Genomic DNA, 19143 nt, shown 5'->3' with positions numbered 1-19143 from the left:
TGAATTGGATCCTGGAACACAAAAGGACCCCAGTAGAGAAGCGGGAATCCAGTTAAAGTTGGCCATTTAGTTAATGCCTGCGTGGATGAATATACCGTGGTGACATAAGATGTTAACAGGGGAAGCTGGCTAAAGAGTGTATGGGAACTCTGAACTATCTTTACAACGCTCTGGAAATCCAAAATGATTTCAAAATTGAAAGTTTAAAAACAAGTGAAACATACATATTTTTTAATGTCCCTGGGATAATACTTTTTGAATTGCAAGAGACTGGATTCCAGAATAAATCCTCTGTTACGCTGTCCAACCCTCAGCGCTAAGTGTTGTTTAGTGGTCAAAAAGACATCAGGCAAGCCTCTGGGAAGGCAGAACGAAGGCACGAAGGACAAAGACATGTTCTGCCTGGGAGGAGACTCACAGAGGGTGTGGCGCTGGAGAGAGCACTCACTGGCCAGGCCGGGACTTACCGCTGATGCTGTCAGAAACAAGAATCCCCAAATCCCTTTCCAGAGAGCCTCCCTCAAAAGCCACGGAGGAAATAGAGCACACGTGGCTGTAGCCTCCACTGACCCTTACTGCACATGCCCCATTTTCAGGTGAAATCAGCTGCCAGTGCCAAGCACCCCATGAAGAACTGACCATTGCTCAGGCCGGCTTAGGAATGGGCCCCTCAGAGTGTATGCAAATGGCATATTTGATCTCTTCCATTCAGGTCATGTAAGGGCACTTATGCAAGCAAAAACACTGTTTCCAATGGCTACTTGTTGGTAGGAGTTTGCAGTGATGACGCACAAATTCAAAGTGTTCACTGTGCTGAATGAAGCAGAGAGATATGAAGCTCTCAGACTGTTGCTATGTGGATCACGTCATCAGAGATGCTCCGTAGACATGCACACCAGAGTTCCTGGAAAAGCATAAGATTGACTTTGTGGCCCAGATGACATTGCATATTCTTTTGCTGGCTCGGATGATGTTTTACAAGCATATTGGGGAAGCAGGAATGCTTGTTCCAACACCAAGAATGAAAGACATCTTAACATCAGACATCATTACCAGAATTGCCCAAAACTATGATGTTTATGCCCAACACAACCTCCAGAGAGGGTACACAGTTGGGGAAATAAATGTCACCTTTATAAATGAGAAGAAATACCGCTTCTAAAACCAGGTAGACAAGATGAAGGAAAAGGTCAAGGGCATGGAGGAAAAAATCAAAGGAACTTGTTAACAGAGTGGAAGAGTCATGATCTAAGTGGGAAGAGAAGTTGAGGAAATTAATTGGTAGCCTCCTAGAACTGTTTGGGCCCAATGGAGCATGGATATGTTGGAGTACCTCTAAAATACTGAAACCTGTAAAGGGATTTGTCAAGACATTTACTGCTTCACTAGATGTTAAGAGCTTCTTAAAAAGGGAAACTTTGTAGGAGAGGATATAGAGAATTACTTTCATATGGACAGGACTAAATGGAATTATTTTCTTGAGAGAAAACTTTATAAATGGATGTCTCTTAATACAGTAAAAGACTGAATTAAAATACCTTTCTCTTTGGAAAAAAAAAATAAGACACCAGCCAAAAGATTCAACATTTGTTGAGTGTGTCTATTCATGGCACCATAGGAGAACCAAGACAAAATCATATAGAATCCTACCCACAAGGAGCTTACTTTCTGGTGAGGGGACCAAAGATGTGTATGGTAACTACAACACCAGGCAAAGGGTGTGGGTCAGAGAGATTTATCAAGACCTTGGAGATGGAGAGAATTTCAATAGATGCAGAAGCCAAGGGACTCAAGGCTAAGGATTGGTGTTAGCAAAACACTGGGACATGTTAGGTGTGTGGCTTCTCAGGGAGTTGAGAATTAGTCCCATAAAGCCAAGACTTGGAGGGGTTGGGGTTGGGGGGAGGAGTAGGGTAGAAGTCTCAGAGACTTAGGAGGACATGAGGTAAGTGAGGAGGACATTCTTTTCTGTTTTTAAAATATAATCATTTTATCATTAATTGAAGTGGCATATGTTCACTTTAAGAAGCTTGGAAAATCCAGAATAGTAGGAAGATGTTATTTTACCCTTCAGGACGAATATTTTGGTGCATATCCTTTATTGCATTTAGCTCCTAGTTGGGCTCATATTGTACACACACTTGGGTAACCTTTGCTTGTTTCATTTAGCATAAATACCACGAGTCTTTCCCCAATTCATTAAAAAAAGAATCTTAAAGCATGAAGAGAGGTCACTTAGTCCACCTTCCTAATGTAAGAACACTTCTTCAACATTCCCAGTGGCTAATTGACACATCTTTAGACACCTCTCATAGTAAGAACCTCATTCATTCTTTAAGATGTTCATTCTATTGTTAGCTAAGTCCAGTGATCACAGAGTCCTTCCATGTGCATTAATTGTGCTTCCCTATAACCATCCTTTTTTGAGATGACACATCTTCAAATACATCAAGAATCAGAATCTCAGGGTTTAATTGAACTTGAGGTAGATAGGTGGGTCTCAAATGCTGTGCTAAGGACAAGGGAGCAATCACATTTCTCTTTTAGGTTTCAGAAATGTGTATATTTCTCATATGATGTGCCCCAAAGTTATTCATCAAATGTTTTCAAGCAGAAAACTGGCATGATCAGAGCTGTACTTGACAATTAATACCATAGCTGTCATTTATCAAGGGTTTATTATGCATCAGTCACAATGCTAGGTACTTTACGTATATTATTCATTTAATCCTGATGAAAACCCAGAGAGATGGGGGCATCATCCCCATTTCACAGATGATGAAATGCAAGCCCCAAAAGGGAATATCACTGCCCAAGTAGTAACTGAACAGTACCTGTAGCATTGTTTAAAGCCAGGACTCAAATTCTTGCTGTGACACGAATTAGCCAAGTGATGTTGCCCAAGTATCTAGAGTTCTCTGGGCCTTTCTTCCCAATCCATAAAATAATAGGGTTAGACTAATAAAACTAGCTTAGTTTAGAGTGATAGCTAAAAGCATAGACTTGGAACCAGACTGCAAAACTCTGTGCTTCTGGTGGCCTGGTTGGACAAGTGATTTAATCTCTCTGCAGGTCCTCTGCTAACATTTGCTAGACCCAAGGCAGGAGTATACAAGGGAAGCCCACATTTCTCAGATTGAAGTTTATAAGAGTTATAAATCAAGGTAACAAGCTCTTTTTTCTAATATATGTTATATCCTTCTTCCTTGACAAATGTACCTCCAAAATAACCTAGAAAGCCAGGTTTTGAGTTGAGGATTCTTGGATTCCTTGGAGTTTCAGGTTGAACATGGCAAAGCCAGCTCTCCTCTTCTGTGTGCGCTCACTTGCCCCCATGCCCAGGTTCTGTTTGCCCCTTACAAGTGGCCACCCTGAGCTCACTGGCAGGGAAGTTTGCCCTTGGACACATGGACTCAGGGAGGGGGCTGGTGCAGATGCTGAAGGTGGACTCAGGCCATGTGGGTGGGGATTTCTGGACCCAAATACCCAGAGTACGGTCTAGAAGGGTGCTCGGGCTTCAAATGGCCACATATCCTTGACCCCAGGGGACTCCTTGTCTGTAAAAAGAAGCACAGCTGGAGGAGAGTCAGAGTGCAGGCCTTTCAAGCTCAGGGCCTAGGGCAAGGACCCTGTATGACATGTCCAAGGAAGATTCTGCCTCTCTGTGCCTCAGTTTCACTTAGAGGGACCAACTCATCCAGGTTTGCCTGGGACTTGCCCAGTTTTAGCACTGAAAGTCCTGCATCCCAGGAAAACCCCTCAGTCCTAGAAAAACTGAGACAGTTGGTCACCTTCACTTCCTCATCTTAACTATTGGGCTAATAATATCTCATAAAATTGTTATGAGGATTAAATGATTTACCTCATGTGGTAAGCGTTCTATGAGTATTTGCTATTGTTTTTTTCCAATTTTTATTGTAATAAAATACACATAATGTAAAATTTACCATTAACCATTTTTAAGTATTCAGTTCAGTGATGTTGAATACATTCATAATGCTCTGTAGCTACCATAACCATCCATCTCCACAACTCTTCTCATCTTGTAAAACTGTACCTCTATCCCCATTAAACAATAACTCCCTCCTCCCCCAGCCTCTGGCAGCCACCACTCTACTTTCTGTCTTTGATGTTGGCTTCTCTAAGTATCTCATGTAAGTGCAATCATACAGTATCTGTCTTCCTGTGACTGGCTTATTTCACTAAGCATAGTATCCTCAAGATTCATCCATGTTGTATCATGTGTCAGAATTTCTTTTTAAGACAGAAAAATGTCCCACTGTATGCATATGGCATATTTTGCTTATTGGTGCATCTGTCAATGGACATCTGAGCTGCTTCTGCACTTCCACTATTGTGAATAATGCTGCTGTGAGCATGGGGATATAAATATCTTTTTGAAACTCTTCTTTCAGTTATTCTTGTGTATAGCCATAAGCGGAATTGCTGGGTCATATGGTGGTTCCATTTTTAGTTTAGTGAGGACCCTCCCTACTATTCAGCTATACCATTGTGCCTTCCCACCAACAGTAACAAGGGTTCCAATTTATCCACATCCTCTCCAACACTTGTTATTTTTCTCTTTCTCTTATTTTTTTTTTTTTATAGTAGCCATCCAAATGGATGTGAGGTGGTACCTCGTTGTAGTTTGGATTTGCACTTGCCTAATGATTACTGATGTTGAACATCTTTTCGTGAGCTTATTGGCCATTTGTATATCTTTTTTGGACAAATGTCTATTCAAGTTCTTTGCCTATTTTTTAATTGGATTGTTTGTTTTTTCCTTGTTGAGTTCTAGGAGTCTTCTTTATATTCTCGATATGAATCCCTTATCAGATATATAATTTGCAAATATTTTCTCCCATTTGGGGGGTTGTCCTTTTACTCTGTTGGTATTATCTTTTGATGCACAAAATTTTAAATGTTCATTAAGTTAAATTTGTATATTTTTTTCTTTTGTTGCCTGTGTCTTTGGTGTCATATCCAAGAAATCGTCACCAGATCTAGTGTCATGAGGCTTTTGGTATGTTTTCTTCCAAGAGTTTTATAGTTTTAGGTCTTACCTTAGATCTTTGATCCATTTAAAGTTAATTTTTGTATATGATGTGAGGTAAGAGTCTGCTTTCATTCTTCTGCATGTGACAAAACAGTTTTCCCAGCATCATTTGTTGAAAGACTGTCCTTTCCCCATTGAATAGTCTTGGCACCCTTGTCAAAAATTATTTGACCATATATGCAAGGATATATTTCTGGATTCTTTTTCTATTCCACTGGTCTATATGTCTGTCTTTAGGCCAGTACCACACTGTTCTGATTCCTATAGCTTTGTAGTAAGTTTTGAAACCAGGAAGCATAGACTTCTAGCTTTGTTCTTGTAGCTATTATCATTTTAAAGGTTCCATTCTACTAGAAAATGTTAAGTTTCTATAACTGGAGGCTTAGGTAAGAAAGAAAGAAGAGCTGAGTCTGACTTAAATTTTAAACCTGGAGGACAAGAGTCTAGTAAAACCACTAGCTGCATGGGGAGACCCAGATGTGGTTGGGGGGATGATGTTCATTCAGTGTGGGTCATGAAAATTTGAGGGCTGTTTGGTAAAGAAATTTCCTTTATCCCTTGAGGTTCTTCTTGCCAGTCTTAAGAATCAAATTGACATGAGACAGATTAACAGGAGAAAAACCAAGGTTTATGTATATACAGGGAAGCCATAGACATGGGTGCCATAGACAGTCAGAGAGAAAGAGGTATATAAGTCATCCTGAACGAAGTAGAAGGGGATAGGGATCTGAGACTTCAAAGGAAAAGGGAAGCAATTCACAGGAATATGGAAAGAGTAAATGTTTGATAAACAAAATCCTTGATGGACCTACACAGAAACAATGAAGCACAAAGAGAAATTTTAGCAGACTTAACCACATTCTTCCCTGTCTGTCACACCTAGTTTACATTATAATACAGCTATCTATCATAATAACTCTTCTCCTGGAGCAGTTACTCTAATTCTTTTTAATGGAGTTGGTGGTGGTGGTAGGGCTTTTGGCCTTTATTGTTCTCAACTCTGAAATAATCTTCATGTCACAATGGCACATCTTGGGGTGGCCTGCCCTTGGTCCCTACAGGGCCTTATGGGCATCCATAAGGAGATGTCCTTTAGGCAGTTGGGAATGTGGTTTTAGAGGACAGGAGAGAAATGGGAGCCTAAGAGGCAAATGGGGAGTCATCCCCATAGAAGAACTCCTTAAAAGAAGTCATGGACTTAAAAAAGAGGGAGTGAGAAGACTGGCAGGGGCAGCAACATCTTTACCCCATCCACTCACACATTTAATATGTGTGTGCCTTCACCATCTTTTATTGACCCAAAATGCCATTTTTAAAACACATCATTATTTTATGTACCACTGAGAATATATGCTGCTGATAATTATGACGTGCAGTTGATTAACTACAAGGCACAACTGATTTCAAAGATATAAAAATGTGAGGGGAAAAATATATATATCCTAGAATTGATTAAATTAGATACATGGCAGGCACTGTCAGGCATCAGGGGGAGGGGGGTGGGATGCAGCCATGACAAAGGCCCTGTCCTCAAAAAGCTCCCAATCTCATAGCGACACCTGCAGCTTCTTCTGCCGCAAGACTGAGAAATGCTGTTGTGCAGACACCAGAACTGTTCTAAGATCAGCTGCTGCTTGTCAAGTATTTATAGGAGTTATTAATATAGACAGAATTGACAGCCACATCTTTCTGGGAATTTCTGGTCCTCCCCCTCCTTTTTCCCTGATGCCTGAAATTTCTAGGGACAAAGCCTTTCAAACTATTTTTGAATGGATTGAGATAATAAACACCACATGGTGAGTGTTGAACTGGTACAACTCCTATGGAAGGCAAATTGGCACTATCCAAATTACATGTATATTTGCCCTTTGACCTTGGGATGCCACGCTAGGAATGTATCTTGCAGATACCACTCTAGGAATATATCTTTCCACACCCACATGGAAAATACTATATATACAAGGTCATTCAGTACAGCATTGTTTGAAATAGTAAATAATTGAGAATAACCTAAGAGCCATGGGTAGGACATTGGTTAACTAGGTTATGGAATATTCATACAGTGGATCCCAGCAAGGAAATGCTTGATGTATGAACAAGGAAAAGATCCCTGACATGTATTATGAAGTCAAAAAATTCTAAGTGCAGGACAATTATAGTAGGCTACCTTTGTAATATAAAGGAGATATAAGAATATGCACCTATAAATGTGCTTGTGGGAGAACAGTGTAGCACAGAGAAGGCACATAGTGGATCTGTGGCATCTTGCTGCACTGATGGACAGTGACTGCATTGGGGTATGGGTGGGGACTTGATAATATGGGTAAATGTGGTAACCACATTGTTTTTTCATGTGAAACCTTCATAAGAGTGTATATCAATTATACCTTAATAAAAATTTTTAAAAAATGTGCTTGTGTGTGTGTGCCTGAAGAAACTCTAGGATATGCAGGAAACTGGTAACAGTAGTTGTGGTTAAGGGGAGGGCCTAGGTAACAAATCTGGCAGATGGGGGTAGAGAAAGGAAGAGGACTTTTTATACTAAACTATGTAAATGTGTTATCTATTCAAAATGTTAAATAAATTGAATTTTTAAAACTACCCCAAGGGAAGAGTGATTCAGTGACTATGATTCACACTAAAAGGTGAAAGTCTACTCTTCATTCATTCATTCATTCAATAACCTGTAGTAATCAAGAAACTTCCCTAGCAATAATAGTTGACGAATGTGAAGCACTTAGATGAGCCAGTCGTGGTGCTGAGTGCTTTCACCTACATGATCTCATTTAGCCCACACCACCTCTACGTGGTGCAGGCATCTGGCATTACAGAGGAGGAAGCTGAAGATGAAAGGCTTTGTTCTTGCCTAGAGTCCACTCCAAACATCCAGGCCCTACCATCCGAAGCCAGGCCTGGTTCTAGGCATGAAGGAGACCAAGATACACAACCCTTGTCTTCTTGAGGACAAGTCTAGTGAGGGAGGCATGTGTTGGGAAGGAAAGGTTTTCCTCTATCCTTCAAGGTTCTTCTGGCTGGTCTAAGAGTTAAATTAATATGAGACAGAATAACAGGAGAAAATCAAGTTTAATTTCATACATATGGGAACCCCGCACATGAGAGATTCAAAGACAGAAAGGTACAATGAGGTGTATGTGCTGTCTTGCGCTAAGGAATGGGGTGTGGGCCTGGGCCTTCAAAGGGGAGGAGGGCAATTCACAGGGCAACAAGAAGAGCAGATATTTGGTAATTAGATGTTTGCCCTGCTCTACAGAGAGGTCACTCAGATATTCGTGTCTGGTAATAACCCTTATTTTGGGAAAGACCCCAATTTAGATACTTCTAGATAGTTAAAGGGAGGGGTAAAAGTTTCTCTTGAGCCTGCAGGCTCTCTACTGCCTTCTCAAAATAGACCACCTGCCTAAGTGGCACATTTTGGGGAGGCTTGTTCTGAGCCCCTTCAGAGGCATGTAAAATAGCAGATTCACAGGCAGGGTTCGAACAGGGAAGGGAGTGTTAAAGCACAATGCCTAATGATTAGGGGACAAAGGGAACAGAGAGGCTGGGGACAAGGAGAAAACCTCTCCCACGACACCCTTTTGCCAAGGACAGGCCCTGTAAGCAGCGGAGGAACTCAGCAGCGCCTACGTGGGAGACAACCCCTGCAGCCTCAGAACCAACAATGAACAAAGGCCGCCGGTGCTCTGTCAGAATAGAGATCTGACGACAGCCCAGCTCTTTTGATCAGTATAGACATCCCTTCGGACTTTGAAGCCTGAAGTGCTCTCCTTTAGCTGTCTACACAGATCAAATAAGCTGGATAGCTGCCATATCTCGACTTCACTTTGTGCAAACCCATAGCCACAGCCAGCTCCACAGCCATCCAACCACGCCATCTGAGAGAGGAAAAAAATAATTCTCTTGGGCAAAGATAGGCAGTTCCAAGATGGGAACATTAACCCCTTGCTGCCACTTCAGGAGGGAGTGGATTGAAGTTAGTTTCAGGAAGCTTCCAAGAAGAGAGCTACCGCCCTTCTCCAAAGTGAAGTGGCAAAGATGTTTTTTTCCTCCTTACAGTTGAAAGCCCTTCCTATTCCAGGGCTCACACATGGACACCCAAAAGAGTAGATAATGAATAGCTGTGGTCTGTTTCTCAGAAAGTCAGCCGCACTCTAAAGCACGGGGCTCATCCACCTTTTCATTCACAGGATCATTCTAGGGGAAACCTTACCCTAGCCCTCAGTCCTGAAGCAGCAGTGAGGATCTCAGGAAATGCTTGTCACAGAGACCAGCAGGACCAGGCATCTAACAACAAACCCAGAAGCTAAGGGGCATCGTTAAAAAAGATTAAAAATCTACATGAGTTCTAACATCTTCCTTTCTAGCTATAGTTTCCATGGAAATAGACATCTGCTCTAGGGAGAAAGGAAAGGTGGGGGGAAGTATGTAAGTGTTTTAAAATAATCAGTGTTTTGAAAGATTTTTTTTTTCCTGTCACAACATTAATAGTCAGAAATGTGAGCTTTTTGCCTGGCAATTTCTTGTATAAAAAAAAAATGCATCGAATGGGTGTGACCTTCCTCTGCAAACCTCCAGATCAAGTACAAAGACTTGAAGATTGAGGCTGGTTCCGGGGATAACAGACCTCTTGGCCTTGGGTGCCCTCCTTGTTCACGTTGCCTGCCAATCTGCCACTTCTCAGTGAGGTCTTATCCCCACTCCTCTCTAGCCTAATGATTTCTGAGATCTCGCTAAAAAAATTGACAGATGGAAACACCTGGCTGTTTCATGGCTAAGTTTGGTGTGAGAGAGGGAAGCCTTTCAGTGCTCAGAATCTGAATTATTCCTGGTGCTGCTCACATGCTAAGGGCAAACCACGTAGATTGGGGGGCGGGGGAGAGGCCGACCCCACACAGGAGCGATTGTTGGAGAAAATGCTGCAACAAGCATATTTCAGGCAATAGCCTATTGCTAATTGTTTGCTTTGTGTGGTGTGTCTACTGCCTGTATGATCCAGTTTTGTCACAGGCACCTCATCTCTAGTACATCCCTAGTGACAAGGTGTCTTTTAAAATTAGGGTTTATTTCAGCAGAATTGGTCATATTTGTTTCTTGGTTTGGGGAGACAGAGGCCATTAATAGGCAAAATGAAGGTGTCCTCCTGCCCAGTCATGATCTCCAAGCAGGTGCCTTGATGTAATGACTACCAACCCAGGACACAATCTGGTTCCAGAGAATGGGAGGAGGGGTTGGAAACCATGTTCATTTTATATATTTTTCCTCTGGTCTTTTTGGGGAAGAGGGAGGCCAGTCATTTTAAGATAGCCAAAGTCAAAGTCAGACCAATTTCCTTTGTGCCTTTGCTGTGCTTCTGATCTATCCAGACCAGGAGGAACCCTGACCTTGTGACTTGTTTTTATTCTTAAAAAGGGCCCAGTACTGATCTGGGGAGCACGTGCTCCAAGAACAAAAGCAACACTTAACTGCAGTCTGTGTAGTCTAGGACTGCTGTTGCGTTTCTTTCCCTATCATCAAGAAAAGGCGAGGCAGAACAGATGGAGTCTGCTTTTAAGGAGAGTGACTGTTAAACTAAAAGAGATCAAATTCCAGAGCCCACGCCTTCTCCCCACTGGTCTCTAACCAGCCGAGGGACCAAAGAACACACACAGTGAGAAAAGGGCCACGCCTGTGACTTGTTAGGGCTGAGTGGGTTAGGGATTATGATGATGTTACAATGCAGGTTACACGCGGGTGTCCGGATAGGGCGCCTGGTGCAGGGGGTCTCACACGGGCGTAGAGTGGCATTGTCCTGTAGCAAGGTCACGGAGGTCTTAGGTGGCGGCACAGGGTGGGGCACCGGAAAGGCACTGCGCTGTCCGAGGGCTGCCCTTGGAGCGAAGCGGGGCAAGTAGCCGAACAGAGGCGGATTCCAGACCACCACCCTCTGAGAGGTAGGGAGGGACCCCCGGACGGACCCCCGCCCCCTCCGCCCCCTCCGCCCCGCCCTTTTCCTAGAGATGGGAAGGTGGCTTAGGTCTAGGTCAGGGATCACAGCTACGCCCTCTTCTGAGGCCCGACCCGACCCGACGCACCTGCGGGCACAGCCAAGCATCACCCCCCAGCCCTCGCATTGTCCTCTTCCCAGACAGCTTTAACTACACTTCCCGAAGCGCTCCGGGGTCCGGACGGGCGGGGCCCACTTGGGCAGTGGGGGAGGGGCCGACACGTGCCGCCGCTCGCAGCCAATGCGGAGCCCTGCGGGGAGGTCACGTGCCGCTGTTTGGCGCTTTTGTGAGCGCCCGGGTCTGTTGGTGCTCAGAGTGTGGCCTGGCGGCTTGGACAGAGCAGGTAGGTGCGGGGCTTAGGGGGAGGGGGCGGTGGCTGCTTGTCGGGGGCTGTGAGAAGGACGCGGCCGGCGGGGGAGTTGGGCCTTAGCAGCCGACCCTTCCTGGAGGGCGCCGGGCGAGCGAGCCCCAGAGGGGCCGGCGGGCGGGGGTCGCGCTGCTTTGTGTGTGGCCCGGGCGGAGCCTCGGCTTTGTCCCGGCTCCCTGGGGGCGCGGCTGTTGTGGGGAGGGGGTTCCGCCAGCCGGGAGAACCCTGAGCGTTAGCCCCGGGGTACCGTGGAGGAGACAATAGGGGGCGTGGGCCCTTCCTCGCCTGCCTCCCTCCCTCTCCCTGCAGGCGCGGCCCCGCTGGGGTCCCCATTGTCTGAAGGGGCGGGGCGGCGCCCCCATGGAACTGCGTCCTCGGGCTGGACGCCCGGCAGCCCGGCCGCGCCCCTTCCCCAGGTCACCCTCGGCCGTTGACTGGGGTCGCACCGGGGAGGCTGACACGCCACGAGGGCTCTCGTGTCCTCGCGGCGGGAGACTTGGACAGCTAGGTTAGCGGCAGGTTGGGTGGGAGCGAAGGGAGGAGGTGGCGAGCGGATGGCTGGGCTACCCGACGGCCTGTTCCAGGGGCCCCTCCCGCCGAGCTGCGGCGGGGGTGGGGGTGTGCTCGAGGTGTTTTTGGCGGGAGTTGGGGTGGGGTGTCCGCGCGGGGCGAGTCCGGGTAGGGCGGAGTTATCCAGTTGGGACCGTTAGCCCCGCCCACCCCTCCCCTTCCCACGCGCGCGGGCTCTGGGGTGTTGTGAGTTCGCGGAGATTCGAAAAGGCGCGGGGAGGAAGAGGGCGGGGCCAGGGCCGGAACCTAGGGCGTGCTCTGATTGGCGGAGGGCGGGGCCGCTTTTCCTCGCACCAGGGGCACGCCCATTCTGAGTCCTGTGCCGCGTCTAATGTTCTGTGGGGTTGAGACCGTTTTACTGCCACTGACTTTAATTTCTAGCTGTTGCAACCTGTAGTCCTGCATTCTTGATACTAGCCTGGGCTCTAAAAAAATCATGACATTAAGTCAAGAAGAGATGTGAATTTTTTATGACACAGGCGGCAAATATTACAACCTAAAACCTGGAAAGTCATTAAACCAATTAATTTTGCCCGTTATTGGACTAGGAGCTTAAGCCAGGAACAATAGGAGTTCGATATTACTGGTTAATGTTAGCTTGGGCGTTTTGTTTTCCACCATGGCAGACACAGACAAAGCGGGTGGGTATTTCATTTTGCACAATGAGTTGTAGGCAGTATATTAAGATGGCTCCGGTCTCACTCTTGAATCTGGAATATCTTCTCACCCTTGGGGTCGTGGCGGATATAGAGTGGAGGAATCATGCGTCTTAACCTCGTCTAATTTTTAAAATCCGAGCGTTGTATTTTGAAGAAACAAACTCAGTTGATTTTTCTGGAACCAGTGTTCTGTTCATTTCAGATTTCCCAATGGTTCACTATTTTATAGATTTTTATGATTTTCTAGAATAATGTCTTAATTCCACGGTAGTGATTTTTCTGACATTGATTTATGTGGATGTGATTTGAGGTTCCATTGGATCGATAACATACAGAAATGCAAAGAAATTGATTGCATGCTTTTGAAAATCGTTTTCAGGGTTTTCTTTACCAGTGGATTGTGTAGGATACGCTGCCAGTTTCTTCTGTTCACCATGGCTTCTTCTGGTAGGTAATCTATTTGGAAAGCTGAAATTGTGATGGGCTTACAATTTTATAATAGAAGATGGCTCAGGTCTTAAGCCATTAATTGGGCACTTGTGTTTTGGTCTTATCAAAAAAAAAACTTTACTAAATTGGAGAATAAAAAAGAAAAAATGATTATCACTTAGATGTTACTGAGAGCTCATAATTAATTGTTTCATAATTGGATTATTTGGCTTGTTCTAAAGCAAAATTGTGGGGTTTTTTGCACAAGTCTTTCTTTTGTCCATGAAAGTAATTGTCAAATACTGATGTCCCAGGATGGTATTTATTGATCCAAAAATGTTGAGCTTTGTTTTTCTGGGAGGTGGTATTTTATTTAGATAATTTTTTGCCTGAAACCAGCTTCTTCTTTAGCCCTAATTCTATTCATGACACTAGTTTGGTTTTTAGACAATTATAGGAGAGTTTATTAGAATAGGAAAACCCTGTTTTTATAAATACATTACAAATATGATCAAATCCAGATATCCAGGTGAAAGAACTGGAAAAGCGTGCCTCAGGCCAGGCTTTTGAGCTGATTCTCAGCCCTCCATCAAAAGAGTCCGTCCCAGAATTCCCCCTTTCCCCTCCAAAGAAGAAGGATCTTTCCCTGGAGGAAATTCAGAAGAAATTAGAAGCTGCAGAAGAAAGACGCAAGGTAAACATCACAATTCACAGAAAACAAGATATTTTTTTAAAGTAATGTGGCAAATCAGTTTTATTTCTATAATAGGAGGAAAACGACTAGCTGGAAGATTGTAGCTATAAAAATTACATGTGCCAGTGGCTGGAAGAAAAGACCAGCCATCATTTATTTAGCTTCTATTATGTACCAACTCCTTTACTTACATTTTTCTCCTTTGATCCAGTGACTCTAAAGAGTAGGCATTGTCTGAGATGCTGCGATTAGAAAATGGTCTTAGGAATGTTGTCATTTTCCCGAGTCATAGCTAGTAAGTATTGGAGCCAAATTAAAGCCCAGGTCTGTCTGAAACTGAAGTTCATGCTTCTCACGCTTTTGCCTTGAAAAATTGATTTGTTGATGGGTGATTCTTTGTTCCTTTAGGTTTGGGGGGTGGTTGTTTTGTTCATTTGTATGTGTGACTGTGGTTTTTGCTTTGTTTTTTGAGAGCTGTACAATAAAAGTATTTTAAATTACTAGTAATGTGATTGTGTTGCTCATCTGGCACATTGGTATTGTGGCAGCTCTTCTCTTAACTAAGCAATTCTGCTATAAAATAGTCGTCTTTAAAAACTAATCAGAAAAATCTGCAAATATTACTTTGCTTGTTAGTAATATACCTGCTTGTTAGAAAAATACTTGCTTGTTAGAAAAATTGGGAACCACAGAAGTTTATAAATAGGAAATTAAAAATATTCATTATCCTACTTCCTCAGAAACAACCATTGTTAACATGTTGTTGTATTTCTTCCATTCAGCATTATCTGTTCATTAAAAAACTTTTATAAATTCTCATTTAGTTCCCCTTTTCCAACAATCCTGATTGGCGTGAGTGGGTTTAATTTTATAATTAGGAAATCTAAGGCACGAAAAGGTGAAATGGTAATTTAACCTCTGACCAATACAGCTAGTGCCATTTGAAGTCTAGTTTATCTAACCACATTTATGCACATAGAAGCCCCTTTTATGTTGCTGTAGTGGGAGCCATGTACATTTAAGTGCCACGTGTAGGTATGTGCACTGACCCATTACCAACACTGCACATCATTTCCCCAGCAAGAGTGGCAGTGTTTGTAGTGCCGCGTTGTCATCTACCTGCTCTTCTCTGTAGTTTGGGTTCGTGGAATTGAGTTTGATGAAGTTTATGGAAGAGATGCAGTTGAAGGCTAGACAGAGAAGTTGTTTAGGAATCGGCCCTGGCCCTATAGTATTAGCCTGTGCTTTACATAGTAACTGGCTAAATTACAGTGAAACTCTTCTCATGATGGATTTTGCAGAAAAGAATGAACAGAACCAGTGGCAGATGCTCTTCTATTTTCCTGCAAGTTGATGCTTGCAAACATACTTGAATCTGTTTGGTACCAAGGTATTCTGAGTGTGTGGAAGGAGGTACCCTGTGATAATACTCCAGTGGTCTGGAAGTTAATGCAGCTTCCTCAGAGAAAAGCTAATAATCTTTTCCTTGAAACAGAAATCATCCTGGCTTAAATAGTAATCTGGAGGCTTGGTCTTAAAATTTTCTGTCATTCATGTATTTTCTTCTGACCAATATGGTTACATTTTTTTTTGTAATAGCTAATTTTCTTTGGGTGACCTTTGAAATTAAATAACCAAAATGTTTTTTATAATAAAGTTCCATTCATAAGTACATGAGTGATATGTATCATCTTGATAACATTAAGCAGTTAAATCTAAGAAGGATTTCCTTAAGGAATAATTGGGTTAGAATATCTGGACAAACGTGGGCTGTTTCCAAAGTAAACAAAAACACGGAAAAGAGTATGATCACAGTACTTTGATACAGATAATTCAGGTCGTGACGTAAGTATTATTTAAAGAGACCTAATTTTCTGCCTCTTTTCAATCCTCCCAAGTAATAATTTCCTTTGTAATTTTAACTGATGCTAAACACCTCTCAGGGAGCCTAGCCTGTTAAACTTTTTTCCAGTCCCATGAAGCTGAGGTCTTGAAGCAGCTTGCGGAGAAACGAGAGCATGAGAAAGAAGTACTTCAGAAAGCAATAGAGGAGAACAACAACTTCAGTAAAATGGCAGAAGAGAAGCTGACCCATAAAATGGAAGCCAACAAAGAGAACCGAGAGGCACAGATGGCTGCCAAACTGGAGCGCTTGCGAGAGAAGGTCAGTGGCCCAGCCTTGCTTGGAGGGGTTAAGAACTTGAAGTTTGATGCACCAGTGAAGTGGTTTGAACTTAATTGCCTTGATCAAATGTGGTTGGTGTCTCTGTTACCAATCTGGGGGCATAACACATTAAATGAGAGGTATCTTATTTGAAAATAAGATAGAATATTCAATAATTACCAGCACAAGAGCACATTCTTTGAAGAGCAATAGGGGAAAGGTTCAGTCATGAGGTTTCATGAGTGACTCGGCAAGTTCAAAGATGATGTCTTAGAGCTCTAATTACGTGATTTCCATTAATTTTATATGTAATACGACATTTAGGTGTATATAATTATATATATAATAATATATGTATTGATGGTGTAGGGCCTCTTTTGCGGGGGATGTGTGACTTGGCAGACTCTTTTATTTGGCTGATGATAGGTACTGTTTCTTTACAGGACAAGCACATTGAAGAAGTGCGGAAGAACAAAGAATCCAAAGATCCTGCTGATGAGACTGAAGCTGACTAATTTGTTCTGGGAACTGACTTTCTCCCCCTCCCCTTCCTAAATATCCAAAGACTGTACTGGCCAGTGTCATTTTATTTTTGCCCTCCTGACAAATATTCTAGAAGCTGATGTAGGACTGTATAGGTAGATCCAGACTGTATGATGTTGTTTTAGGGGCTAAAGGGGAGAAACTAAAAGTGTTTTACTCTTTTTCTAAAGTGTTGAAGTCTTTCTAATGTAGCTATTTTTCTTGTTCCATCTTTTCTACTTCAGTACACTTGGTGTACTGAGTTAATGGCTAGTACTGTATTGGCTCTGTGAAAACATGTTCGTGAAGAGTATGTAGTGGCTTCTTTCAAACTCTTAGATGCTGAATTATTTGTTCACTTTTAAATCCCAATTCTGTCCCGATCTTAAGAGATGCTACTGTACTTGAATGGTTAATAAAACTGCACAGTGCTGTTGGTGGCAGTGATTTCTTTCTGTCCAGGTAGCAAATTGTCGAGTGACAGAGACCCTCCTCATTTATTTTGGTTCCTGAAGGGGCTTTTGGACTAGCGGAAAGACCCAGCAACACCCATCATGGCAAGTTCTCTGCCCAAGTTGCTAGTTCCAGAGTGGTTTGCATTGTGCCCTTCTACAATCATCACTTTGTTGTGATGTCTCGGCCCAGATCAGCTGTTGGGATAGTCTTTCAGATGTTTATTTGCAAACAAGCATTTTTTTGTTCCTGTGTCCCTGTTTAAAAGGCAGATTAAAGGCACAAAGGGTATTTCCAGAGAACATTTGAGAGGAAATCTTGGTTAGATCCTAGTTAGAGTTGTTTGCTGGCCTGCTTTATGTTACACCTGGGGTCAGGCTGTGTCCTAACACTTTCCTGCCAGAGAAGCCAGGACTCAAGAATTCGGTTATTACTAAAACTCTCCGGTTAAGGGGAACTTCATTTTCCATAGGATACTTGTTGACTGGGTGGCTAAGGATGACAGTTAACTCCATCTCCAATCCAGAGGCCGTAATCACCAGTCAGTATTGCGTCTCAATTCAAGGCAAGCCTCTGGTAGCTTTCCTATGCTATTTGGAAAATAGCCTTAATTACATGTGGTTATTTGCTTCTCAGAGGACTGTATAAAAGCGCCTGGAAGCCATGCACTTACCGTGACAGTGTGGGATGGCTGCTGATACTGCAATGGAGTCTGTGTTGCCACACGTGTGCCTCTGTAGCTCTGGCTTTATCTTGGTTTGGGTTTTACCAGATTTAAGAGGATAATCTATCTCAATCTTCCTTTTCTCTTGTTATGATTAAAGGAGCTTCTATGTGTGATGTAAACTGTGTTTCAGCACTATGTATAAATAAGGACAACTATATTCAGCCAGAGGCTAGTGAGGGAGCTAAGTTTCTATTCCTGATTTGGAAATTATGTCGCTTTTGTGTGCCTTGAGTTGACCGAGATAATCAGTTGTAGGAGTTCTGGAAAAAAGCTGAATTTACAGTTACAGCCATGTAGGGTAAGCAAGAACAAGTGTAGTTCGGTGTAACAGTAGGTTCAGATGACAACCAAATAAATAGGACAAAGTGAAGCTTTTGTGCAGGAACTCAGCTTCGTTCATCCTGGGATCCTCGGTCTCTGGCACCTAGCGGGCGGTAGAGGTTCACAGGGTGAAATGGTGCCTACCGGGATCTAAAATGGTGCGAGTAGCTGATAGAAATTTGGAGCAATGATGCTAGGGGTCCCACAGGTGGCAGTAAGCTTTTCATGTGGGACGTGTAGGAAAGGGGACAGCACCGGAAAAGGCAAGAAGAGGGTCAGGATGGGATGAGGGGTCCCCAGTTAGTTACAGCCGACCCTGGTGGCCTGTCTTAGTATCGGAAAGTGGTCCTGAGTTTCCCACCTGTGAGAGCAAAGTGTCACCGGAAACCGAAGGGGATGCGTCCTACCCAGGAAATCAAAACCCTGGCCTTTGTATTTTGCCTCTTACCTTTGGAGAGGTACTTATTCCTGGGCATCAGTTTTCTCGCAGATAAAATGAGATTGAGATAGGGTAGCTGAGCAATTTCTGCTCAGTGTCTGCATATAACAGGAGTAGTGGGTGCCTGTGACTTTTGGGGTATGTCTGCATTGCCTGGCCTTGAGTGGTCTCTGCCCTGAGCTTGGGTATGCATCATCTCTCCTAGTGGGGCCAGTCTTTCCCAGCAGTGTTTCTCATAGGTGTCTTAAAGCCAGGATGGTTTCACCTCAGCCTGGGGGCTATCACCAAGGAGCACGCTCCATTCCCTTTGGCTTGAGTGGAAAGTGGGGTGTGTCCCCTCTTCCTGCAGCTTTTGTATTTGGACATGGTGATGGACTGGCTTGGTAGAAAGGTTTCAGGGATGTGAAGTAAGAAGGCCTTAAATCCACATTTAATAAATATCCAGAATGTTCTCCACATGAGGCTGTATGCTGGTGATGAAGAGGTGGGGTCCCAGCACATCCTGTGCTTGTGTAGAGTTGAGAACATAGCTGAGAATACTGTTCTTAGCCATGTGCTTGTACCAAGTGTGCTGTGCTGGACTGGCGAAGGAATCACCGCAGGCTTCAGTGACTTGGGAAGCTAAGTGGAGGAGGAAGGACTTGAGCCAGTCATTTGAGAAGTCAGGTATGAACCCAAACAATCATTAAGCCCTTGGCAAGCGTGTAATGCGCATGCAAGGAGAACCTGCCACAGTTCTG

The 19143-nt window shown here is 43.6% G+C and overlaps 1 protein-coding gene and 1 pseudogene across 1 annotated transcript; both read left to right on the top strand.

The window, feature by feature from the left end:
- The first annotated feature begins 350 nt into the window (after positions 1-350).
- On the top strand, positions 351-11859 carry LOC118926886 (choline-phosphate cytidylyltransferase B-like; annotated as a pseudogene).
- On the top strand, positions 11317-16899 carry STMN1 (stathmin 1). The gene is made up of 5 exons (XM_036914797.2): positions 11317-11401; positions 13034-13101; positions 13605-13777; positions 15750-15941; positions 16385-16899. The coding sequence occupies exons 2-5, from the start codon at positions 13089-13091 to the stop codon at positions 16454-16456; spliced, it is 450 nt and encodes a 149-aa protein (XP_036770692.1). The 5' UTR covers positions 11317-11401; positions 13034-13088; the 3' UTR covers positions 16457-16899.
- The last annotated feature ends 2244 nt before the right edge of the window (positions 16900-19143 follow it).

The sequence above is a fragment of the Manis pentadactyla genome, chromosome 4, assembly GCF_030020395.1.
Source record: "Manis pentadactyla isolate mManPen7 chromosome 4, mManPen7.hap1, whole genome shotgun sequence".
NCBI lineage: Eukaryota > Metazoa > Chordata > Mammalia > Pholidota > Manidae > Manis > Manis pentadactyla.
The sequence above is the reverse complement of the archived record's forward strand: the minus strand, read 5'-3'. Positions and strand labels throughout refer to the sequence as shown.